This window comes from Pagrus major, chromosome 17, assembly GCF_040436345.1.
Source record: "Pagrus major chromosome 17, Pma_NU_1.0".
Lineage (NCBI taxonomy): Eukaryota > Metazoa > Chordata > Actinopteri > Spariformes > Sparidae > Pagrus > Pagrus major.
This window is the reverse complement of record NC_133231.1, coordinates 28,574,986-28,601,318: the sequence shown is the minus strand read 5'-3', so window position 1 is coordinate 28,601,318 and position 26,333 is coordinate 28,574,986. Positions and strand designations below refer to the sequence as shown.

The 26,333-nt window shown below is 41.7% G+C and overlaps 1 protein-coding gene across 1 annotated transcript; it reads right to left on the bottom strand.

The window, feature by feature from the left end:
• smarcc1a (SWI/SNF related BAF chromatin remodeling complex subunit C1a) lies at positions 1–25,781 on the bottom strand. Its single transcript, XM_073484989.1, has 28 exons — positions 25,576–25,781; positions 23,148–23,267; positions 22,967–23,052; positions 22,602–22,683; positions 22,241–22,333; positions 22,079–22,148; positions 21,758–21,827; positions 21,372–21,447; positions 20,949–21,074; positions 19,355–19,473; positions 18,476–18,606; positions 16,353–16,403; positions 16,196–16,233; positions 15,312–15,433; positions 15,017–15,088; positions 14,757–14,870; positions 13,796–13,949; positions 13,485–13,595; positions 13,223–13,282; positions 12,689–12,947; positions 12,046–12,207; positions 10,619–10,674; positions 9,862–10,018; positions 9,278–9,456; positions 8,764–8,898; positions 5,598–5,916; positions 5,151–5,276; positions 1–4,103 (listed from the first exon to the last, which is right to left on the bottom strand). The coding sequence occupies exons 1-28, from the start codon at positions 25,759–25,761 to the stop codon at positions 4,012–4,014; spliced, it is 3,366 nt and encodes a 1,121-aa protein (XP_073341090.1). The 5' UTR covers positions 25,762–25,781; the 3' UTR covers positions 1–4,011.
• Positions 25,782–26,333: the final 552 nt, after the last annotated feature.

Here is a 26,333-nt window from a genome sequence, read left to right as displayed (position 1 = left end):
TCATACAAAACACAGTTTATTCGACAGTGTCTAGGTCCAAGTACCAACAGACCCCATATAAAATAAAAAAAGAAAAAACAAATGCTACAAACTTCCAAAGAACAGAGATAACTTCCATCTACACAAAACTTCTCCTTAAAAATACATTACCATTAACACAAAAAAGTAGCGATTAAAGATAATATATGTGAGGGGAATTCCTGTCATATTTAAGTGATATTACATAACAAGCCTGGTCAGATGTTGAATGGCGAGGGAGGGCGCGATGAACGAGAGAGTGGGAGCGAATGGCTGTCCGTGTGTTTGGGTGTTTTCTTCTTCCGACAGACTGAGAGAAGGGGGGCAAAACAGTCAGTGATGCAGCAGTCATGTGGGCAGGAAGAAAAATTAAAGTTAAAAAGGAAAGGAAATGGGAACGAGAGGTAGCGAGAGGGGTGCACAGAGAGGTAGCAGATAGCGAGAGGAAGATTTCTAAGAAGAGGTAGCTAGCGGATGAACGAGGAAGAGGTAGCAGAGATACTAACAGTGCTAGCGAAGGGGGAGAGGAGTCGTTCGAGTTAAGACTTCACATTAAAAAACGACCTTATTTGAGCTTATTTTTAACCTGTGTGTCGACTGTAGAAAGATGCAGGATGACAAGTGTCACATCGGTTTAGTATCTGAGGAAATGAAGAGAGTGAGTCGGGGCTCGGAGGAGAGTGAATCCACTAAAGTTCAGATTACTTTCTTTTTAACTGTCAGAATAATTTAGCTTTAATTTGGGCCAACATGCACTTAAATTCACTGTACATGTATCAAGCTGATGTTTTATGGGAAATATGAAAATAATTTAAATGGTTTCTTTTACATTTATATTAGTGGGCAACCGTTCTGGAGCTTCTGATTCTTTCACATGGTTTTCCTCAGCAGATGCCATGGAAGTGCAGCTGCTCAAATCTCTTTTTCTGAGCATTTTAAGGACTTTAGGGCCGCATCGGCTTCAATGTTTCATGTCTAACCTCGGAAGAAAGCAGATGGAAGCAAAGTTCTCAATCTTTAGATCATGCCACACGAGCCCCCCTCAATTTTTAAACAAAAACGAAACCCAAAGGTGCCCATTTCACGACAACTGGGAAAATGAACTGCTGAGGTCGACCGACTACGTCCCAAAGCTGCAGAGAAGCTACCGATGGCTGCTGTGGTGAGATTAAGACGACTCCTTCCATTGAATTTTAAGCAACAATGCTTGAAAAGTCGATCAAAAGCAACTGTTGAGGAATACTGTGCAATACAATCGAAGAGCTCCAGAATAGCTACTAATGGATCCGAGACCGTTTATCAAACTGGTCGAGAATGAACTTTCAATCTGAATGTATTAGTCAACAGAAAATCAAGACGATCAATATCGAAATAATAACACCAAATATCTGCTCGTTCCAGCTTTAATTCTCTAGATTTACTGCTTCCTGATCCGACAAAACCTGCAATTAAGACATCTAATGAGCATTTTTCTACATTTTCTGACATTTTATTGACTAATCACTGAATTAGTAATACGATTAAATGGGGTAGATTATTTTTCTCGACAAAACAATTAATATCGTTATCAATAAAATGCCAGATGTGAAAATGTGCATCTTATAAAGCCCTGAAGCTCAAAGTGGGATCTTCAGACGTCTTTGTCCAAAGATATCAAGTTTACTGTCATATAAGACAAAGAAAACCATCAAAATAATCACACGTAAGAAGCTGGAACTAGAGAATATTTAGTCATTTATACTTGAAAAATGACAAAAAATTAAGCAGTGTCCATTGACCGATCGCTTACTCGTCATTTCAGCTCTGTAAATAAACATTTGGTGGTTGTTTCCCTTGTTAATGCACTCTTTGATTTACTGACATCACAGAATTTGAGGACTAAACTGTGAACTCATAACGGTGGTTACGCAGTATTCTTCAGTGTACTGACCACGAACAGGTTGATACACAGGAATGAGGATATTGCTTAGTTTTCCCGTGGCTAGTGGCTAAAAAGCATCAACGTGTGTGTGTGTGAGTGTGTGAGGTGGGGTTTAGCGAGGTAGGCAGCAGTAAGCGTTAGGAGTCAGTGAGCAGAGGAGGAGGGGAGGGGGGCGGGGTTTATTCGCTACAGTATCAGCACCTAAAAAACATCTAGAAGCCCACCGTGACGAGGAAGAGCGTCGTTCATGATGTCACGTTTCAGTCGAGCCGCATCACAGCGTCTCCCTCTCTGTAAAGGCTGTGTGAAGGTCAGCAGGAGATTATGTGTATGTATGTATGTTTATGTGTGTGTGTGTGTGTGTGTGTGTGTGTGTGTCTGGTTGTCCAGTGCTTTGCGGCAGGGTCTGGCCAAGTCGGTGTGTGCACGCAGCCTCCAGTGTGAGCCTCAGCTTAGCTTACTTTTCTGTGTGTGTTTGTGTGTGTGTGTGTGTGTTAGAGTGCTGTGGTTGGTGTGGGGCAGAAGGTGTTTTTGCTCATGTAATCACATTTGAGACTTTTGCACTAAGTACAAACAGATAAGTCTGCTTATTGTTAAGTGTATTTGCCTTATTGTCAACAAATCCCATTAAAAGAACAACAAAACTATTAAAAACACATCAGCGAGCCTCACTGTTGCACTGGGTGACACACAGTTATATATTTTGCCCCAATCCCTGGTGGAAATACTCACTAGAGCACCAAATGTGGATTAATCCGCTGGTAAAAATAGTTCAACAAATGCATTGTTTGCTCCTGTTTGATTGACGTCTAATAGAAACTGCAGCGGCTGGGTGGAAATTACAGAGTCTTTAAAAATGTTTTAAAGATTTGTGTCTTCAGTAGGAACCAGTGGGCTTGGTGCTGAAAGCCACAGCGTAGAGGGAGTCAGAAATTAATCAGAGACTAATACATTGTTAGTTCTGGACTCCATCATAGTGTCATATCATTTCCAGCTGCCGTCTTTGTTTGGGTCGAGGGATGGAGACGTATCTCGTCAAACATTTAAAAACTTGAGGATTTATTTTTTGTATCGGTAAGACAGATGGGTCTTTCTTGAAAACCCCCTCAAGTTTTATTTTGACCTCATCTTTCCAATTTGTCTTCATCTGCTGAAGAGTGACGTATTTCTTTAAGTCAACTTAAGTCATTAATGCAAAAGTCTCAAATTGAAAAGCAATGATTACATAAAGGTCTATATACTGTGATCAGAGTGAACGGCCATAAAAAAAAAAATCATCTGTCTTGAACACACACACACACACACACACACACACACACACACACACACATTCACAGACACACACACAGAATTACAGTGTATCATTCAGAGAGGAGCGAGAGGTAGATACTCGACAAGATAAGAGCGAGGGCAGGCTGGGTCCCCTCTGTGTGTGTGTGTGTTTTTATTGATATCATCATCTGAATAATCTGCTTGCCTCGTGTGTGTGTGTGTGTGTGTGTGTGTGTGTTCAATCTCAGCACACACACCACACACCCCCCTTATCTGACCTGCCCTCTAGTCTCACTAGCTCCCCCTAGTGTTTGGTTTGGAGAAAGAGGCACCAGACAAGAAGAGCTGTGTGTGTGTGTGTGTTTTTTAAAAAGAAACTGAGGGGGGTTACAGTGTCATTTAAAACGGGATCGGGGGGAGAAAAAAGGTGAGACAGGTGGAGGTTTTTACGTGTTCTGTCTCCTGGTTGTGTTTTCTGTACACAGTCATTCTCTCCAGCCTCCATCTGGCCCAACAGAGCAAAAAAACAGTGTTTATTACTACACAACCCTTGCCGCTGTGCCCTGAGAGGAAGTCTGTGTGTGTGTGTGTGTAAAATTGGGTTACCCTTGCCACTGAACCCTGAGTGTGTGTGTGTGTGTATGTGTGTGTTTCCTGTGATAAAATTTCTGGTAGTTTTGAGGGGAAAATCTCAAGCCAGTAGCAAAGGCCATCAAAAAAAGGGGGGCTGAGCTTCAGAGATAGAGTTAGTTTTACGTGTGTGTGCTTTTGTGTGTGTGTGTATGCGTGTTGTGTAAGTCTTAGTTGTCAGGCACTCGAGCACTCGGGGCCACCGGAGGACCCACAGGAACTGGAGGTACCGCTTCAGGCTGTGCAGGTGGTGGGCCGGGATCTGGAAAGAGGAAAGATGAAGGTTTTAGAGGAAGATGAAACAAGAGCTTTAGGGGATAAAGTTTCCAACCTGAGGGTCTGGACCCACCCACAGGTCTGCTGTATGTAAATCTCAACAAGACAGAAAAGAAGAAAAAGAAGTTCTACGTCATAAAATAATGCAAATTTTTCAGACTTTCAGGCTGGATTTCCCCCAGAAAAATTATGTGTTTTTTTTGCTTAGACAGTAGCCACGCTGATTACGCTGTCCATTTCTGTTTTAATGTCTAGTTTTCCCAGATAAGTTTGATTGATCTTGGTAGCTGCCCAGGGGCGTTGCCAAGATGGCTGCAGACTGACCAAAAAAGACGTAACTATGTTACTGCTCATAGGTAGAAGATGTACAACTGTGGCAAAGATAGTCCAATACAGGTAATTTAAGGAGCTCACGTCAGTTTTAAGCAGTAGGTGTTATAGGAACTTTGTTCTCAGCAGGTAGACCAGGTCCAATGTTGCTTCTTGTCAATTATTTATTTAAAATGATCAAGACAGAAGGAAGTTTTTAATTTCTGTACCAGTCTGCTGAGCTGTCAATGTATTGTAAGTACAAGGAAACAACATCTATCAAAATAAAATGCATGGAAAATAATTCACTTTTTGTAATTGTTAGCTTTATCTAAAAAGAAGTCATTATGCTGCTGCCTGATTTCAGTAGCTGATTGGCTGCAGATGTGCGATGTGACGCTAATAAGCAGCAGTGACCCAAACGTTTAGCTGCAGCTGACATTCAGAGTAAATACCAGCTGTCAGCTCTGAGGTCACAGTCACATTTGGATTCCCAGAAACCATTTTTTCTTCTCTTGACGTGTTGTTGGTGGTGTAAATGTCTCCCTCTAACAACGTCACCACGTTTTAAAGGGTACTGGGTGTGGGTGAATTAAATAATTCACACAACACCAAAAATAAAGCCCCAAAATCTGATTTACACAAACATAAATATTATACATGTAAACACACACAGCACAAACATATTGGGAATGTGTGGCAGAAAGAGATATATTGTACTCACACATGCCGTTGGGAGCTCCGGGGTGGCGTGGGGGCATCATGGGAGGCATGCCGCCTGGAGGGGGGCCAGCTGAGGGTGGGCCGGGCATCATGCGTCCAGGGATCGGCTGTCCTGGTCCCATGGGTCCTGTAGTGAAGAAGGGAAAGTGGGGATAAATCAGTCATGTGATGATTTAGTGTAAAAGACGGGCAGAAGCTTGTCTGCTGTCGGAGTCAGACAAACCAACACAATTTGGTACACAAACACTACTTCATCATATCATCACTATACAATACCAACAAGGATAATCAACATGAAACCTATAATATTAAATTCCCCAAACCACTAACTTTCCCCCAATATAATTATTTTAATAGAAAACTGGTTTTCGAAAGAGTTTTTTTAAATCATTACGTACAGACACCAACTGCAATCAGTGCAGCTTTACAACACGTGTCTGTCTCTCACCTGTCTGTCCTGGGTGGTGAGGGGCCATCGGGTGGTGACCCATCGGGGGGTAAACGGGGTGCATGGCACCGCCGGGTGGGGGCCCTCCGTGGTGGGGCACTGGTGCTCCGTGGTGCGGCTGGGGCCCTCCAGGATGCATGCCTGGTGGAGGGGGTCCAGATCCAGGAGCCTGACCCTGTCCTTGAGCATGGGCGGCAGCGGCCGCTGCAGCGGCAGCTTGCTGCTCCATCTGCTGCCTTGCCTTCATCTCGGCGTATTTGAGCTGCTCCATGTGGAACGCCTGACGCTCGGTGAGCAGCTGCTGACGCTGAAGCTCCAACTGCACAGAGAGACGGAGGAAACGCCAAGAAAAGACGATTAAATGATGAGATTAATTATAATAATTAACACTAAGAATGACAGTCAGCTACCCACTGATGGCTGTTGGGTGAAGGCAAAGGTGTTGTAGAAAACTGGATCTCAGGACCCCTCAGAGAGGGTCAACGAGGATTCTTTACCATTATTTCAACTTTTTATGAAATTCTTATAGACGAGACGAATAATCGATTTAACATAAAATAACCGGCGGGTGAATCAATAATGAAAATAATGACCGTATTGGCAAGGAAGACATTTAATGCAGTCAAGCTCTGAAACTACATTACATGCATGTTGCATATAAAATGACTGAACTATAAAATATGACAGTGCTGATGTTTCATTCAGTTACTGCATCATCAAGACCGAGTGATGATGTACTCAGTTTATTTTATTTTGCAACACAACATGATAGTTTTGATGTTGTGTGCCTAGTATGAGACATCCCAACACACCAGAAAAATGTTGAAGGTTAATTAATTTTAATTTATGGTGCTCTCAGCAATGAAAAACTCGGCAGCGACAAAGTCCTGGTCACTCTGGACACTATTTCAGACCTTGCTGTTTCCCATTTTCAGTGTTTTGTAATGGTGTTGTGTAACTCCAAAAGTGGACAAAAACCCAGAAGTGTCTGCAAGGCTACGTTCAACTAGGGCTAAGTAGAAAAACATGTCTTTTGATAACTGAACTTTGACATTTATGGCACCAAAAAGAGGATCCTTACAGAAGCACGAACATGTTTTGAAACTAAATGAGAATATTCTACAAGAGGACGAAAAGTGCAGCGCATTTCTTACACTTCAGTGGCTTCCTGCCTGCATGTCTGCAGAGGAGACGGTGCATGTACAGGCCTGTGTTAGACTGTGTGTAAAACTGTCTTCTGTCTTTCTGCACTGTGTGTGGATCTTTGTTTTTTTATAGAAGATCAGTGTTTTACAGCCTATAGCAGCAGCAGGGGTTTGATTTCTCTCCAGTCTTTAGACGGCTTATGTAAACCAGAGGCCTTTTCATGCACTATTTACAGCTGTGAAACTGGGCTACGCTCCTGATGCCTCCACCACGAAAACACAGTTTTACACTCTCACTGCCGTCTCCAGGGATTGTCCAGCGGCAGGGCACACACACACAGAGCTGAGGGCTATTCATTTGCCCTGTAGAGGCAGGTAACAGTTTCACTTGCCTGACAGCTGCTTTGCTATGGGAAATGTTTTATTTGCAATTAAACTCCTTCACAGAGAAGTAACTCTGTCTCCTCTTCAGTCTCTGTGGAGGATTTGGACCAAGTGGGAAGCAACTTGTTCAGTGGCCAACGTTGGCCGATGAACTCCAAATATTTACTGGCTACTTATTTCAATTCAGCAACCAGAGAAGGTCTGAGTGACACAGGGTCAGTTCTGGATGACTAAAACAAAACAAACTGAATCATAATTAACATTTCTTTGTTTTAATTTGATCACAATTCACAAAGTCATGTCATCTACACCTGCCATCTTTGTTTTAAAAATGGGTTATATTCTAAAATGATCCATCATTTAAAAAAAGTCTAATTTAATATTTTGAGTATATTATTTATGAGCCAAACATTAGACCTTTCACCTTAACCGGGTTTGGATCGGTTTCACTAGGGGATCAAAATTTAGACGGTCAATATTGGCATGAGTTCCTGAGCAGTCCTTTTCCAAATTTCCCAGATCCTTCTATGTGAAGTCTCCCAGACATATATTTGTACATTTAGCAGAAGGAAACAAACAATATGGTGCCAGCGGGGTGTCATGGTGATGATCAGCCATGCAACCTCATACAATATTAATTTGTAGGCAACCTGTCTGGGCAGTAAATGACCCACCGAAGACATGTTTGTTTTGGTTTAATTTTGAGAGCCATAAAGCATGAAATCGACCTTCTCTAAAGTTGCTTATTTTAAACATTTATCAGCTATTCACTGTTATTCATTGTGTCTAGGAATTGACATTTTAACAGCAACTTGTGTTTCCAGAAAACAAAGTCCTGGTGACTCTGGACAGAGTCAGAGCTTACTGCTGAACTGTTTTCAGTGTTTTGTAACGGGGTCATGGCAGGTGTGTGGGGTGAATATCTCAGAAAGTGGTCGTATAAAACCAAAAGTATCTGCATGGGTAGATTCAACCTGGGCTAAGTGGAAAAACATGTCTTGTAACTGGGGGAACTGACACTTCTGAAACACTTGGAAAGAGTGAACAGTGTGTTTTGTAGTTAAATAAGGTCGACAGTGTGGCTTCTCTTCTCTACAGAAATGCTATAGATATATTTGACCCTCCTTCCCGGCTCAACAGGTGAGACAGAAAGAGAGAGAGCAGCAGTAGCCTGTTTTTTGGGAAAACTCCACATATTATCCCTTTAATTAACATTTCCTAACTAATGCTGCTCATTTTACTTTCAAGTTGTTGCTGAAGGTTAACTTTAACTAGACGAACACTAACAGTTTCTCCTTTCTCTGCAGACAAACGGTTACTTATACATTATTTTCTTGCAAATGTTTAAAGCTTAATGTAATTAGATCAATAAGTGATTTAAAAGGATTCAGATTCAATAAAATGCTATATGTATTTATTCACATTTACACTTGAATGAGTGGGTGTGACTTTAACCTGCAGGATCAGCTTCTGTTAACAGATCTCCTTCAATATTAATAACTGCAGCTGAAAGCCCTTCACTGAGTGTGTGGAGGTAAGTGAAGTGTCCATGCTGGAGCTAATGCAGTTGTGAACAGTCACCACTGGCCAATAACATTTCAACAAGCAAAAAGCACGGATGCTTATTTTTGACTTACAGCCTCTTTCTCTCGGTCCATGATGGTCTCGAGTTCCTCGAAGTGCCTCAGTTTGATCTCCAGCTTCTTCATCTGGGTCTCCACCAGCAGAGCCACCAGGGACTTGATCTTCCTCTCTTCCACCGCCGCCAGATGCTGAGAGGATGGAGAAGAAAGACAAACGATAAATATCTGATCAGTAACAGCTGCGTCATGAAGATATCATGTACTCAGGATTAGATTAGATCGTTCAGGTGATTTTTGATTAAATGCAATCAGATCTGTGATACACATAAAAGAGGACATTAATGATAGCAGAATAAAGAGCTTTCTGATCAACAAAAGGTGAAATTCGTTGCCTTATGCCTTTTCCATTCTTGGCTACTGGCGCCAAAATGCACAATATTCCAGTAAAACGTACAGGATGATCCAATGACTTTCAGGAAACTTTTCAAAATGACAGCCAAGATGAACATTGGGGAGATCAGACTCGCTAAAGTGTGCACTTGCTGTGTCAGCACTCATGCAGTCTCACCTTGGCCTTGGTGGCAGCAGATGCCAGGGCAGCAGCGGCCGCAGTGGCAATGTTACCCTCTTCAATGTCATGCTCCAGTTTCTTCCTCTTTTCCTCTCCCTCCTCCGTAGCTGCCTTCTCCTCCTTCTCCTTCTCCTGCTCCGAGGACGATGTCTCCATGGTTTCCTCCTTGTCTTTGTCTGACAGGGACGGAGAAGGAAATTTAACAACTGTGGAGTGTTCCAATAAAAATCTGCATAATCGCACAAAAAAAAGTCCCTGTGTACCCTTGAGTTTTAATGGATAAGCGTGTTGAAAATATGGGAATCATTTCTACATACTGTCTTCTAGAAATGTTTTCTGATGGCAACTTCTACAGTTGCTTTAGCAAATAGCAGTGGCCATTTTTCACCACTTTCTGACATTTTGTAGAACAGTCGTTTAATTAATTGATGAAAATAAAATGCAGAACAATAATTAACATAATCGTTAGCTGCAGCCTTAATAAGGAGCCAATTCCTAAAGAAATGCTCTAGTTGTGATCTTACAAACTAAAAGTGTGGTTGGACATTCTCTTATATTTCATCATTAAACCTCAGTGTTACCTGCTGGAGAAGCCTTGGCCTCCGCTCCGTCTTCGTTCTCCTCTTCACGCTCCGACGCCTCTCCTCCCTCCTTCTTCACCTTGTCTGCGGCCTCCGTCTTGTCGCTGCTCTTTTCTGCAGACTCACTGGGCTTCTCTGCCTCGTCCTTCGACTCCGCCTGAAAGATGAGGACACAGACAATCAACGCTAAGTGGCCCGTGTCAATGCCACGGAAAGTAACATTAAAACCTGAGTTACAAGTCTGCCTTTGGGTCAAAGAAAATATCATGTGAGATTTACTATTGTAGACCGCATGAGTGAAAAAATTAACTAAATTTGAAATATGGCTGCTTGTGATCAATCAACCAATCATCATTTTAAGGGGCCTCTGCTGCAGTAATAGCTGGTAAACACTGTGATGCTCAGGGCAAAATGGAATAATGTGACCCTCTCCACTTTTTGGGGACGATCGCAGTGATTTGTACAAAGTGTCTGACTCTGGTTAATGGATGTTAATGAGGAAGCCATCAACCAACAAGCTGCCTAACAGAGCAGGGACAATGTGAGAAAAAATGCCATTACATTCAGCCGGTGGGCCTTTCCCAACCAAGAGACACCAAATGAAGGATGAGTGGAAAAATTAACTAACACAAACAGTGAGAGAGAGGGAAAATGTTCAAATACAGAAGTAAGTAAGTAGCTCTTACCTCAACAGACTTCACTAATTAACCTATGTTTCTCCGACATGTAAGCGATGATATTTAAAAGTTGGTTTTACCTTATCAGCCTGCTGAGAGTCTGTGTCCGTGTCCATCTTCTCCGTCTCTGGGGTTTCTGCAAGTGACGACAAGTGTGGTAGATAAATTAGCATCATGTCACAAACTAACACTGATGAACATGGTGGCAGAAGTTCTGTTGCAGCCTAAATTTTCACTTCAACTGTTAATTTCCCAATGAATTGTTTATGCTAAACCTGAGCCCCCCCCCAATCCAAAAAACAAGAACACCAAGCACGAAACAAGGTGCGATCATGTTCTTGCATAATCAGAACAAGAAATGACAGAACAAATTCAAAACATTCGGCACCAGTGACATCTCACCCTGTTTTAAATGAAATACGTGTCTAGATTCTCTGAGGCAAAACCATCAAAAACGAGTGTTGGAGGGGAGAAAGTCAGGACAGGAAATTAAGGTCAAAAGCATTTTAAGTGAGCAGGCCCACAGGGATGGTGTGAGGTGTGTGAGAGCACTTGCACACACTCACAAATGACCACACACAAACACACACACGTGTCCGGCTGAATACACGTGTACGGTTGAGTGTTAAACCATGTCACGGGTGCACTTGAGCGTGTGTTAAGGGTTTGAATATTGATTGTGTGATGTGTGTGTGTCGGTCGAGGGCTTCAGGCAAGGCAAGGGGCTGAACGCATTTAAGCTTATTGATTGCAACTGTGGCTCTAGAGGGCATTAAGTCAGGTATAACAAATGATTGGTAATAAGTGGGAGAGAGTGTGTATGTGTGTGTGGGTGGGGGAGGAAGAAGTGAGCAAAAGCAAAAGAGAGAAATGTTTCAAGAAAGCAAAGAGCAAAAGAGAGAGGCAGAGATAAACATACGAGAGAGTGTGATGACCCAGTTTCCTGCTTCCCCTCCTCCCGCTCCCCTGCCCCATCTGCCACTGTTGTTTTAATCCACTGGTTACCACGGCAGTATGCACACACAGACACACACCAACAATTCTGTAGCGCTCACCCCCTGCTGGATAAAACTGATATCTGAATGACCTTCAAATGTAAAGAAAGACTGATCGTCTCTGCCTGATATTCAGGTGAAGAAAGACCATTTCTATTCAAAGGAGGAAGGAGGGGAAAAAAGGACGTGAGCAAAGGCCACTCCTCCGTGAGCCGTAACATATGCTCTCACACACTTTCTCTCTCAGGCACGGCAGTAATCTGCATCAAATTTGCCTCTCCCTGCCCAATAGCTTGCAGTAAGACTGCTACTATCTGCTGCCCTCTAGTGGCTGAAGAAGTCACAATACACAAAAACCACCATACCTCATACCATTTTACTCGCAACATGCTACACTCAAGGCAACATTTCTTGCCCTGCATCTAGTTTTTAAACCCTTTACAGTGTCCGGTCAGGAAACCCTGACCAGCAACTCCATCTCCTGTTTCTACCCCTCGTCATGCTTTACTCACCGGTCTTTTCTGGCTCCTCTGGGGCGGTGCCAGCGATGCCACTGCTCTCCAGGCCGAACGCAGGGTCCACCTTCCCTGTGCTCCTGGCCGCCTCCTGCACTTTCTTCACGTGAGCCTCCACCAGCTCAGCCGGCACCTCCTCCCGCACACGGGAGAACTCCTCTGCAAACAGAGAGGACGGTTATTACTATACAATTCAAAACTGAGATAAATCTGATGGCTTTACATTTACTGTATTAACTGACATTAATTTATAAACAGACAATATTTTTTTAAACTCTTCAATCTATTATGTGACTCTGCCGCATACATTAGCCTGTACAGGGATATAATAAAGTAGTGTTGGATGGAATTGTAGGACTATAAAGTAGTTTTACTTCTTAAAATCTAAGAATTTGAATTTAGTTAAAATCATGAAAGTGATCACTGTCAAAATAGTTTTAATGTATATCCACACATTTATGGGTTTTCTTACTTCTTATGTTGTATCAAATGTAAGAAACTTTTTTAGCCTTAATATTTACTGTAAAAAAAAAAAAAGAAAAACTCAGCCCATATGATCAAAAATCTCTTATTTGTGTCATCATAAAGGGATTTCAAAGATGTGATGGTGCAGTTTCATCTTCCCTTCGTCAGTTCTCACCTAAGGCTGCCCTGGCAGCAGCGGATGCCACTCTGGGGTCGACCACAGAGGCCAGGAAGGCTACAGTGCTCATGACGGGGTTTCCAGACTGGCTGAAGGGTATGGGCTGGTAGGCCAGGGGGCCCAGGGTTGTCTCAGTGTTCTCCAGGTATGGATCCTCAATGGGCAACCGCAGGAAGTGCAGGATACACTCATCCTGGGTGCGTGAACCTATGTGCTCAGACACCTTGTTCCAGTCATCTTTGAACATCTCCAGCGCCTGGGGAGAAGTGAGGGAGATGAATATACATAATATATTGTAGAGGTATGCAGGATCATAACAGCAGCCAAGGAGTGGGAGGACAGAAGTACAGATTAAAGGGTCGAAAGGCGGAAGATGATGAGCTGGAGGGAGAGAGGAGGAGGGTTATGTACTGTGGGAATGAGGCTAATTCAAATCTAGAAGACAGAAGAGAACAGAATAAGGAAATAAGGGGACTGAGGACAAATATCTTGTGTTTCTATAAGTATTTCTTTTTATTCTGTGAGACTCACCTCCAGCAGCAGTAGAGTCTCCTGCTCAGTCCATTCCCTGGTGGAGGTGGGAGCTTTGACCTGCAGGCAACCAAAACCAATCACATTAAAATAGGAAGTAAGAACATTTAAATATAAAATATACATAGATTGTATCTTATTTTAAATGTTAACTACTGTTCAACATTTCACTTGCATTTATCATTTCAGAAACCAGCACAAGAGAAATATAATTGTAATGTGGAAAACATATTACAGGATGATGACTGAGTTGTGTGCTGACCTTGGGGTTTTTCTTGTTGTAGAAGTCAGTGCGAAGGCCGAAGTTCTGCAAGTCGATGGACTTCTCTTTGCTTTTGTCTATGAAGCCAGGCATCTGCTGTGGAGGGGGAATCTGGAGGGATCAAATACAACACATGATCATTTGGAGTTTATCATTCCAGCGGTGGAAAAAGGTGGAAAACCAGATGCTAGACCAAAGTCCAGCTGTGATTTTTATTTGTGTTCATCACTTCCCATTCGATATTTTTTTTTACAAAAATCGCTTCATCCGTGCATCATACACTCTGTCTTGTACAGTTTGGTCGGCCTTACCGGTGGGGGTCGGTGGTTAAGAGGCATGAGGCCAGATGGTGTGTCAGCCAGAACGGTGAAGTGAGGTGTGGGTGGGGGGCCCATGGGCAACGGGCGACTGTCAGCGTCAACCTGGTAGTTCACCAAACCCCACTGCTCCAAGAATGCATGAACCCTGAAGACAGACAGCAATCACATTCAATATGTTTGAACTTTTCTCTTTTTCTGATTTATTTTAATGAATGATTCATAAAATAGTTAATGTTTGTAGTCTGCAGTAGAATCGATTCAGGGCGTCATGAATTCAAACCCAAATCAATCTAAAGCATTGATTCACAGGCTCGTTTGCTGTGTGCACAAAGATGATCAACTGAACTGACTGGTACTAGTAACTCAGACAGTGTTGGAGATGTTTATTTTCTTTTTCAGAGATCTGCATTGATTTGTTTGGGAAGAGGGTTTATTCAGGAGAGATTTGAGAAAGCAAACTATTGTTGTTGTTTGTTGTTTTTGTTTCTTTCGACACCAGGACAAAAAACTGTTGTTGTAACATAGGCCCGTACCTTTGACAAGTTGACAGTTATCAGGGAATAAAACCAATGACTTGTAAACATTTACAAGCCACGATGGATTTTGGAGATGAACAAAGGAATTCCTTGTAAAAAGATTATATACACTGTTAGAGGGATAAAACATATTGCTATATATCTTTCTTTAGATTTGGCAGCCTGAACTATATGGACACAATGCCAAGGTTGGCTACACATTTGATCTGAACAATATTATCACTACTGATTATCCATTAGTCGTCTATTAATAACTCTTTTTTTTTTTGACTACAACTTGTGAGCTGTCACCTTGTGAGTAAGCTCTTTTTCCGTTTGTATGTGGGTGAGACAGGGAGGGAATTTGCAGCTGTTTGTGTCTGTATTTTAAATATTTTGTTGAACTTAAAACCTGAAAATAAAATAGCTTGTCTCACCTCATGATGGCACAGACATCCCCAGTCAAGTTCCTGCGACAGGAGGTGGAGGTGAGGTACTCCTGAGGGTTTAGCCGATAGGTGTCGATCATGAAGTTACGGTAGGCCAGGTATCTGTTGAAGAGTCGAGAAGAAACACGCGCCAGATTAGTGCGACAGTAAACATATAACTTTGGGTTTGCGGAAACTCATCTTACAAGAGTTACGAGTCTGGTAGTTTCATGTGGTTTGTAAATGTGTGTTTGTGTAAAGAAGCTCACATCTCAGGAGTTTTGGACTTGTTCTTTCCGTTGAAGAATTCGGGCAGCGCTCTTCTCTCAATCTCATGGATGCTAACGCAAATAGGAAAATAGCAACTCAGTGATTTCAATAAAAAGATTCCAACTCATAACTTCTTCAGAGGCCTTGGTACACTTCTGTAATACACATGTAATATATGTACAATAACAAAGAGCATGGTATTTATCTCAAACACTCAAAATAAAAACAAAAAAAGCAAAATATACTGTCATTTGTGTCGTAGAAATGTGTTAATCTTCATTCTCCAGCTCTTACCAGTTGTAGTCGAACCAAGCGCTGTAGCTGGGGATGATGATGTGGTGAGTCTGTTCAGTCACATTGTCCTCACCAGCATCTATCAGTCGGTTGATTTCAGCTTTGCCCTGCTCCTCATCATCCTGCAGAAGGAGACAAAGAGTCATACAGGTCAGCCTGTTGAAGACAGATTCTGTGTGAACAGTATTAGGAGGCACCAAAGTGAAGCCAATAAAGAACTTTAAAAATCCAATTTCTTCAAATTTTCACCAGAATCTCATAAAAAATTTGTTCTGCTGAAAGCTCAAATGATGATCCTGCAATAGGATTTCATGGTGGAGAAGGTATTTTCACATTTCATTACACCGACGTAGGGTGTAGAGGAACGTGTTTCTGTATTCTGTGTCAAAGGGTTTCTGAGAACAGACCAGGGGAGGCTGAAGGAGGAGGTTTGGTTAATTAACCATATTACAAAAAAATTATTGGCAGCAATTTCAGTTGGCAATAAGAGAGGTCATCATTTTCCATATAATTAGGAAATAGAGTAAGTTGTTTGCACACTGGATTTTAGCTCCTCAAATGTCTTGTTTTGTCAACAACCCAAAAATAATCAGTTCACCATCATAGAGGAGTAAAGAAACCAGTAAATATTCACATTTAGCAAGCTGGAATCAGAGAATTTAGATTTTTCTTAAAAAATGACTCAAACCAATTAGCAAAATAATTGTGATTAACTTAATAGTCGACAACTAATCAATTAACCATTGCAGCTTAATGACAGTGATTGTTGGTAGCTGCAGCCCTACTGGGAAGCCTTCAGCACAGGTTCCCTCGTTCTCACCTACACACACCTACAGTATTTGGTTTGATGCAGACAGAGAAGTCTGAGTCATCAATTATCTTACCTTTCCACCAGACAGCACAGAGTCATCCTCCATGTCATCTGGAAAGAAATAAAAACAGATTTTAATTGAGAGACTGGTTGAATACTTATTATTCTTCTGAATTGGTTACTGGAATTCATACACAAATAAACAGGTCAACACAGTGAAAGATACGCACCCAAGTCTCCATTTCCTCCTTTCACTGGAGTATTCTCACTGTCTTTCTTTGCTGTACACAGAAGAACAGAGAAAAGGATGAAAAAAAGGGGACTGCTTCAAAGGAAAAGAAAGAAAGAAAGAAAAATTCAAAGACTGTTTAATTCAGCCGTGGGCATGGAGGCATTAACCAGCACTCTGCTTTGCAAAAGAGGACACCAAAATAGATAGAGTGTGAAGGAGTGTGTGTGTGTGTGTGTGTGTGTGTGTGTGTGTTGGGGGATTTTTCTGAAAGTGGGACATCCCAGATGGGACTTGGTCTAAAAAAGAGCATTTTCAGTCAGGATTGTGTGTTTGGTTTTAAAGCGAATCTTTAAGGAGATTCAGGAAAAGACTGCACTCATCTCTGGTTGTTAAAAAATACATCCTCAGGTTGTTTTTCTACTTTTCTGACTGGGACATGATGTGTGTGTGTGTGTGTGTGTGTGTGTGTGTGTGTGTGTGTGTGTGTGTGTGTGTGTGTGTGTGCGCGTCTGTGGGAGAGAGTGGTTTTTTTTCATGAGTTGAACGCATTTTCTTGTCATCTTTATGCTGAGGTGGACAAGAACCACCCGGAGAATTGCAGAAAAACCAGACTTCAAAATGTCATTGATAAAATGAATATTATCTCAAAGGTGCAGTCATGTATTTGGTAATATTACTTCATTCTGTATGCTGAATGCTGTTTTCTGTCAATTTCAACAGTGAAATAAGTTGATGATTTTGTTTTAGGAGAAAGCATCTTAACACACAGGATAGGTTGATACAGGTCATGTAAAAAAAACAGCCTTTTCCGTCTGGATAGTTATTAGGCCTTACTCCGAATGTAGCATTTTCTGATTGAGACATGTAGGATATGTTGGTATTATTCTTGTTTTAGAAATATGCACCTCAACTGGGGCTTTTAACCACAGTTTCCAACACACATACTCTTGCTCGTTTACGGCATACAGTCAGCTCTGTGCATTATAAACACAGTAGGCCGCCTGGTGCATAAGCTGTAAGAGTCTGGTCTGGTGCATGGCCCTAAAAAGGATTGCTTGAAGAACACAGTTTTTGCGAAACTTGCAGAAGGGTGACAACAAGGGTACCGCACGGGAGCAACATGACTGCAGTTTGAAAAAGAGGCAAGTTCCTCCATAGCACTTAAATAGGACAGATCAGAGTGTGCACGGCTGCAAACTGGAATATTAGTTGCCATGTAAACAACTTAGTCGGAATATAGTCTTTTTGGGAATAAGAGCAAAAAAAACTAAATATTGTGTGCATGTAAAGTAAGCCACTAAAAAACAGCTTTTCTGCTAAAAAACAACAAAAAAGATCACATTAGTAAAGATAATCTAGCACTTATGAGAAAAACAGTCCAGCTGCAAAGCTTACAGAAGATGCTTACTGAAATTTGCAAGCTCCCAAAATCTCCATTAGATGTTACAATCATGTTTGGCTGAAGAACACCTTCAAAACGGCACTTTGAGAAGCTTTGCTCTTTTTTTCTGTAGTTTGTTTTACTTTCCCTCCTCTACAACGCAACATCTGCTCCTCAGTGATCTGATGCAGCAGCTATACCCATGTTTTCAACAGTCTGAACTCATGACAGGCTACTGGATGACAAATCTGAAAATAACATTCTCTGACGTTACTAATGTTCCACTACAAATTGTTTGCCCCCAGGCCTTCTGCCCCACCCAGCATGAATGGCACTGGGGAAATCTAAACTTAGAACAATATTTCTACCAACTTTGTGCCAAGTAACTGCACTGGCATACCAGCCACAAGTGCTGAAGCAATGTAACAGCAGATGGAAAACAAATCGTCTACAATTAATCATTAAATCGTTGCTTTTTTTCTGTTTTGTCATTACTGTTAATTAACCTTTGATGAAACAAGTGAGTTTTAATTGCATTTCTTCTTTTAACATTTTCTAGATCAAATTTTTTTCAAGAGGATGATCAATAATAAAAGTTATTAGTAACTATTACTTCTTTGGTCTTGGACTGCACATCACATCTGATCAAATTTAGATCACAGTGGAGAGGCACCAAACTGCTGCCTCAACCTGGTTATTCAGAGATCATGTTTTAAATCAAAGTCCAGCTCGGCACGTACAATTCTTAGACATGCTGCCCTCCTCCATGCTGGCACCGGCTGAAGAGTCGTCCATGTCCTTGGTCATGTCTTCCTCTGTGTCCTCCTCTTCACCTCTGTGGCCCCTTCTCTTCCAGTGAAGCCCAGGGTTCCTGACGCCAAAGAGAGAATAATAAGCCACTGGAAATCAACATCAAACATCACATTTAGAGAATTCAGTATATATCCTAATACAGCCCCTCAAAATGTGAAAATATCCACAAGATCAAACATGTAAACGCATTTCAGACAGCTTCCCAAAAGAATGTCTTCTTTAGCTGTCACATGACTCAAAGTCAGCATCTGGTTAGACTTAAAATTATTGTTTTGACGATATCTTCTTGTTATTTTCAGTTCCCAGTGCAGAGACATCTTTGGTGGCATTCTAAAGGGCAAGTCTGCTGATAATCTACATTTCTTCTTCTCATAAATTCCCATAAAAAGCTCAAATCAAAACTATTTAAAGCTGCTGTAAATAAAATGTGTATAAATCTGTTGCTTCAAATAGTCCACGATAAATGCTCTATACACTCCAGTTTGACAGTACCCGGCTGTTTTAAGAGAACAATGAGGCTTTTAAAGACGAAACAAGTACGTATATACTCATCGCCTTGTTCTTGCAAAGTTACATTTTCAGTAGGAACAAATGGGCTTGGTGCCACAAACAGGGTAGGAAGTTGAAAGGACAACACATTTTTGGTTTTGGGATTTCTTGTTGACTATGCGAAAAAAATGTAACGGCAGCAGCACAATCAAAAGATTAGGTTGAAAATTGCAACATTTATTCAATCTTTCTTTTTACTTTAACTCTTCGCGTTACCTCTGGCTATAAAAAGAACTATTAAAAATCTGCCTCCTTACCCCTTCTTTCCTCCCTTCTTGCGGGATTCGGCGGGAGTGCTGGGCGGCGAAGGCGAGCGCCTCCTCTTCTTGCTGGCAGAGTTGGCCTTGCGCTCCTTGCGATCGGGTGTACGGGAAGACTGATCAGACAAACCCCGTGCAGCGCAGGGAGCGAGGGATGGAGGATGAGAGAAAGAGCAGCAGAATGAGAGGATGGAACGGTTGCACACACAAGGAGGGGAAGCGTTGGGAGAACGACGACAGGGAGGGGAGGAGGATGCCGTGGTGGTGGAGGAGACGACCAGGGTTCCTGTACGCTGTCCTTGATCAAAATAGTTTCTCTTTCACCCAGACCTTCACTTCTTGATATGTGCACTGCGGTGAAAGTTTTATCTGGTATAAATTATCTTTACCAGACAGATCACTGCCTAAATGTTCTAAACTTTGATCATTGGTTCTTCACTTATGGACCACTGTGCACTCTGAGAGCCAAATGTAACTAAAACAACATCTCTGAATCAAACAGTTTTTCTGATTTGCTACCTATTTTGCTCGACCTACACTTAGTGGGAGCTTTGAAACATTTGCAGGGCCAGTACTTTCCAAGGTACTTTCCATGAGATGTCAGCGACAAGGCCAAAAACAAAAAGATATGGAGTAACAGTAGGGCTGTACCCAATTCAGAATCAAAATCAGCATTCGATTTCTGCAGGTTTATTTTCTGCAAAGTTGCAGATAAATATTAGGCCACAGTATTACTCTAGTGATGGCTTTGTCTGATTTTTTTTCCAGCATGTGTGATCTAAATACTTCCAAAAACTCAAGAGTGTTGTCGAGTCCAAAAGTCAAAATTTATTGGAAAAAACGGAAGTTATCTTTTCCAAAATTCACATTTTTATCTAATGAAATATTCTGCTTTAATCCATATTTGGATAGTCGGCGTTTAGCCCTTCAAAAACTGATCTCCCGTTTGCCCCACACAAAGACAGACATGCCCCTGTATTGATGCGACGCCAGCAAACAGCAGCATCAGACATTAGAAGCTTCATTTGAAAACCTCAATAGAAGCTTCAATGTAAAAACAATATTATTCGATACGGCCCTATTTAAGAGTGTATTATTAAATTAATTATTTTCTGCCTTTATTGAATCCTTCATATGGCATCTAATCACAATTATCTGTAAACTTTGATTCTGATTTCTAAATTATTTTTCATCATTGTCTTACGTTGGACAGAAACCCTGAAAAACATTAGAAGGAGACAAAGAGTGAGGAAAGGTTTGGAAAGGATGCGCGACAAACAGACAGAAGCCAAACGCAGACAAAGGAGGACGACGAAGCACAATCCACAGGGCACAGCCACGTGCAACAAAACAAACTGGCAGCAGAAACATACACTTATACACAAGTAGGCATTCAGACTTATTTATCAGCATTTGACCAGTTCTGTATTTTTTGATGTTCAGCCAATCTGAACAAGTCTTTAACAAGGCTGACATTTAACAACACCAACGGTCGCTTGACTGCTGACCTATAAAACATACTTTCAGACGCAGGATTTTCTGAGCGTGAGAAAATTGTTGGCACTGAAAAACACACAGCACAAATATCTACCTCCTCCTCTTTGGGGAAGATTTTCTGACGGAAGCTGACTGGCTTCTTGTTCTCGTCCACCTCGTAGTCTTCTTCATTCATCCACTCATTGAAGGCATCGGTGTCTAAAACCCACTTGGCATGGACCTGAGAGGGAAGAAGACAGAGGTTGAGGCATGTTGTTCACCATCCCTTCACACTGCTGCTCTCTTTTTCCTTCATCATTTCCCACTAGAATGTTAAAACGAGAAAGTGAGCAGGGTTTTCGTGCAACAATGGCCCCAAATGTTCGAAGTTATTTAACTTAAAACAAGCATGAACTACTTTTAAAAGGCTCCAAGTGCAACTAAAGTATCGTCTGACTCAAAAAAAAAAATTTAAATGAGTTAAAGGGGTTGAAATTGTAAAAGTTCCTTCTCTGCTTGTGCTCCCCTCGTTGCTCACCTTCCATGGTCTGTCAGTGCTGGGTGGGTCCTCCACATCCCCATCCACCTCGCTGACTGACACCCAAGTATCATAGCTAACAGAAAAGGGGAAAAAAACAGTGATAAGTATAATTTAGATGGGCTGACTTGCTTTTCCAAAACTAAAACAAGCCTGAGAGAGATTTTGTTGTATGAAAAGGATTGTTAATTAAAAAAAAAAGGATCTCAAGAGAATTTGGGAGTGATTTAATATATTTCTTTGAAAAATGGCAATAAATGAAACACATCAGTAACTAAAACATTTGGATAAAAAAAAAAACACTAGCGACACTTTATACACATGTTATGTTGTATGAACAGAGCTCTGTGAGTGTTAAGGGGCTAGTGTTTGTGCTCTCTGCTCACCTGTCTGGGGAGAGACCCCAGTGCACCAGCACCTGCTTGTCTTTCCTCATGACAGGACGAAGCCACTCTTCTATAAAAACACACAAACCAATACAAACATATACAGTTCAAACACAAACCACCAATTACAAATTAACTTAATATTTGTTAAACGCATATGATATTTGGTGTCATTGTAGGAAATGTTGTCTTTAGGGTATTCTTAGTTTTTGAAAATTTCTCACGATTTTCATTATAAATAATAGTTTTAGGTTTTAGAGATTATTCCCATTATCCCAGAAAATGACCTAATCTGTAAAAATATAGACAATACTACTGTACCTTCCTCTTGTTGGGATGGAGAGGGATAAATGTGGTGGGTGGCCTTTGACTTATCATCAGTGATGGAGCCCTGGCGGAGACACAGTGGAAAAAATAAACAATAAACATCCAAAAGGCAAACACAACAGAGTTTGGTGTTTGATGTAGGAAGTTCAGGCTCACCTGGTGCCTTTTGATGATGTCTTTGAGCTTACTGGCTTGTTTCTGCTCGATGTCTGGTGACAGGAAGACGATGGGTCGAGTCAAGCAGTTATTCTGGAAGTACAGAAACATTAAGTTAGAATCAGAAACAATATTCTCCCAAACAAAAACAAAAGAAATTTAAAAAATCACTGCTTTATTCATCGATCCATGCAGCTTGATTTGGTTCAAATTGCACACAAGTTACAAAAGAACATAAACACTGCAGTTCATTAAAATAATAAATATATGAAGAACATCTACAGACTGCAGCAGGCATCCTAATGAGGGACACTGAGCTGTTCATCAGCACCAGCTTGTGTGTGGAAAGTTTGGGTCATACCTGGACCAAATTCTTCTCCACATTTAAGAACATTTCAACGTTCCTGTCCATCCTGGAAGGATTCTGCAGGTCAAACCTGCGCCTAGGAGTGTTACACAAAGAACATACAGTGAGATGGAGTTGCAACTGTCCAGCACAGCACAGTATTAGTGATGTCAGTGATTATTTTACAAGTGAACAATTTCAGAGCTTTGGAGGGAGCAAATATCGTTGCAGTGTTTTGTGAGAATGAAAACAAGAGAGTGAACGTGTGAAAGCAAGAGTACAAGATTCTTTGTCATGACAAAGGTAGCTGGTTTCCAGGTCAGGATAACATGAGTTTGTCAACACCAGTCTTCTATTGAGGTTTAAACAAGACAACTCACCACCCCTGCTCGCTCTTAAACTTGTAGACCGACCCCAAGATGTGACACAGGGCACCGCCTGCCTTAAAATCCAGGAAACACTTGGCCTGAACAAACAAAAGCAACAATGCGGATATGAGGTTTCTGCAATCTTCACACGTGGTTTTAACAGAACAACAAAATGTGAGTGTGCTGTACTCACAGGTAGCTTTGTAAGAGCAGGATTGTTGACCCTGCGTCCAAATGCATCCTCCTGGAACTGCAGCAGTTGGACCACCAGACCCGCCAAGGATTTACTGGAGGGGGAGTCATTCTGGACATACTGAGACAAAAATGACAAAATGTTTATTAACACATGCCAGTGAAGCAGATATAAAACGCACACATGGAGGTGCCCAAAATTGTCACAAAAAGCAAAGCTAACATCAACAATCAAAGGCATAATGAGAAGGATTTGTTGGCTGTGGTTTGTAAACACAACATTAAAAGCTGGCCCCAAAGCTGCACGCTCACAATCAGGCGACTGGTCGCTACATTTCTACAGTCTTGTCTTCAAACTGTGGGCTTTCATTGGCTGGGGTCTACGCACCAACTGCAAAAAGATGAACACCCCCCAGACCACAGAGTAAAGAAAAATACAGACAGGGTCTCTGCAGAAGCAGATACAGACACCACCACACACTTCTAGTGGGTCATAAGTTATTATATTTGTAGGAGTGTATACACTGCCTTTAAGAAGGAAAAAAAAAACACCTCTGAATGAGGCTGCACAGTTTTTCACATTACTGAATTTACAGCAAACAACAAACCTGGCCAACTGTTTGAGGCTGGATTTCTCATTTGAAAACCATGCAAAGTGGTCATTATTGCAAATATAGATGCATTTAATGTGAAACGTCAACTGAAATGTGTGTTTCTACTTGCTGCCCTTCACAGAGGAGGTCAATGGAGAGGGTTAATTCAGGGTCTTCTTAAGAGGACAGAGGATATTTGCTGTCACGGGTCCTTCCATCTAACAAATCTTGCACATTCAGGACTTTCTTTTCTCGGGCTGGTAGGGGCACAATATGGTAAAAATATATATACATATATTCCGATGATTTTGACAGGCCATACAATTGCAATATATTTCAACACTTGTGGGAGTGATCATTCTTGCATCACAATTAACATTTGTCAAAAAATATATATATTTAAGCCATGATGCGACATTTGTGGAGGTCTGTGCCAAACAAACACAATTTTTTTACGACTGGAGAACAAGATTTGTAGGACAGGGCATCTCTGCAGCAGTACAGTACTTTATCAACATGCTGTTTTTCACACATTTCATCTTTAACAAAAAAAATGGCATCTCTTGCGATTTGGATATTGCACTTGACGTGTTGCGATTACGATACCATTTTGATTGACTGTGCATGCATGCATTAAGTGCTTCTGAGGAGATTTCAAAATATTGTGATTTATATAGAGAGTACTGTGATATATCCAATAAATATTGCAATATCATTGTAAGGCCATATGTCTGACACTCAGCTACAGAGTTACAAGGAGGAGTAATGATGTACAGTCTGGCAATGGATAAATAGGACAAGCCAAACTAAAAAGGGGAAAAAGCTGGTCTATTTATAACGAGGGCAGTGTGGAGGAGACCCACTTCAGCCTGAATACAGAACCAACTTTGCTGTTTCCTGTACAGGGACTGAATGTAAACAAACTCAAGCCAAGCATCTGGGTTAGCCTTTGTGCAGAAGTTACATTTACAGAGTAGCTTCAGTATTCCTGCGTTTAAAACGCTACTTCGTCTCTAAAATTATATCTACAATTCTTCCTCCAGGTTTATTTCATTTAACTCTCGTCACGTTTCTTCAGTGTAACCAGCTGAAGAGTGTCCGTGGGTTTGACTGGTGGCATGAAGAGACAGGAGGACAACTCTTTGTTTGGCTAACTTGGTGGGCGAGTGGAGCCTGAACAGTCTGGTATGCTGCTGTGTTGACAAAACTCAGCCGCTCACTCTTCAGCACCAAACACGACTGCGCTTGCACACTGAACGCAGTGATCTGATGATTACTGCCCGACCTGAGTGTAATTAAAGCGAGAATAAAATGCAAAATGTGCTCTATTTCTCTGATATTAGTTGTTTGACTGCACGGTATCCCGTGACCAACATCTGGTTAGCTTCCCGGGCCTGATAATGTGCCGATAAGGTAACGTTAGCGTCACGAGATTTTTGTGAATTAAGTAAAAGTTGCATATATAAGTTGACCGACTACAGCTGCAGCAACGTCCATCCGCGCGTCGTTTGTAAACATTTTCCCTCTGAACGTGTAATGACTGGCGACGCTGAGCGCTCAGTTAGCCAGCTAACATTTAAGCTAGCCGACAACTCCACCGGGGCTAAAATTACAGCTCGTCTGTGTTGTGGCTGTTAGCACGAACACGAACATCCGCGTTTGACCCACAACTTGCAAACAGACGTAAACGTGTGTATAAACACCCTTAAACTGTAGCTGTAGCTAGCTTTGATCGGCGGCAGCAGCTAACAGTTAGCTACGATAGCATCGCTCCATTGTGCCAGCGGGACGCGGGCCGTCATAGAAATCAATGGAGAAGCGGTGCTGCTAGCTTACCTTCTTGTAGTGCTTTCCGATCCACAGCCGCACCGTCTCGAACTGGGACACCGTCTCTGAACTTTCCCAGAATTTCGAGGACGGACCGCCGTCCTTTTTTCGTCCCACCGCGGTCCCGCTGCCCACGGGGCCGGTGGCCGGTCCGCCCGAGCCCGTTCCGCCTGCCGTTGTCGCCGCCGTCGCCATTGTGTGTTTTGTTCGCTGCGTTGTCTTTCTCCTCCGCTGTATCGCTCACCGTGCAAGTTTTCGAATGATATTGCGCAGCCGCAAACGTGTTCACACTTTTCAAGTCTCGCGAGGCTCGAGACCAAAGGGCTTCTGGGAAATGTAGGCAACTAAGTTATTTTTGTCCTGTTTGTTCTTTTGACATTACATATTCTTGTCCTTTTTGACAGTTATAAATAAAAAAACATGTAATGTCTCTCCGCATACAGTATGAAGACCCCTTCAGAGGACCCCTCGCTTTAGGTATTTAGTCTTGACTAATTTATTTATCTGTTTTTACAAGCTACTGTTTTGTAGTTTGTTTACTTTGTTTTTAAATAAACCTTTGTTTTTTTCTTTCTTATCTTACGTGCTCTGTTTGTTAACAGAAATTTACATTCTTTCTCTATTTTAATGTTTGCATATGAATCTTTTCACATAAAAATACTTTAAAACGTCTCATCCTTTTCCATGTTGGAGCACACACTGTACAAATGCACAGATGCTCCATCTACTATCATTAACTAGTTTGATTTTTGTGCACAGTAATTTTT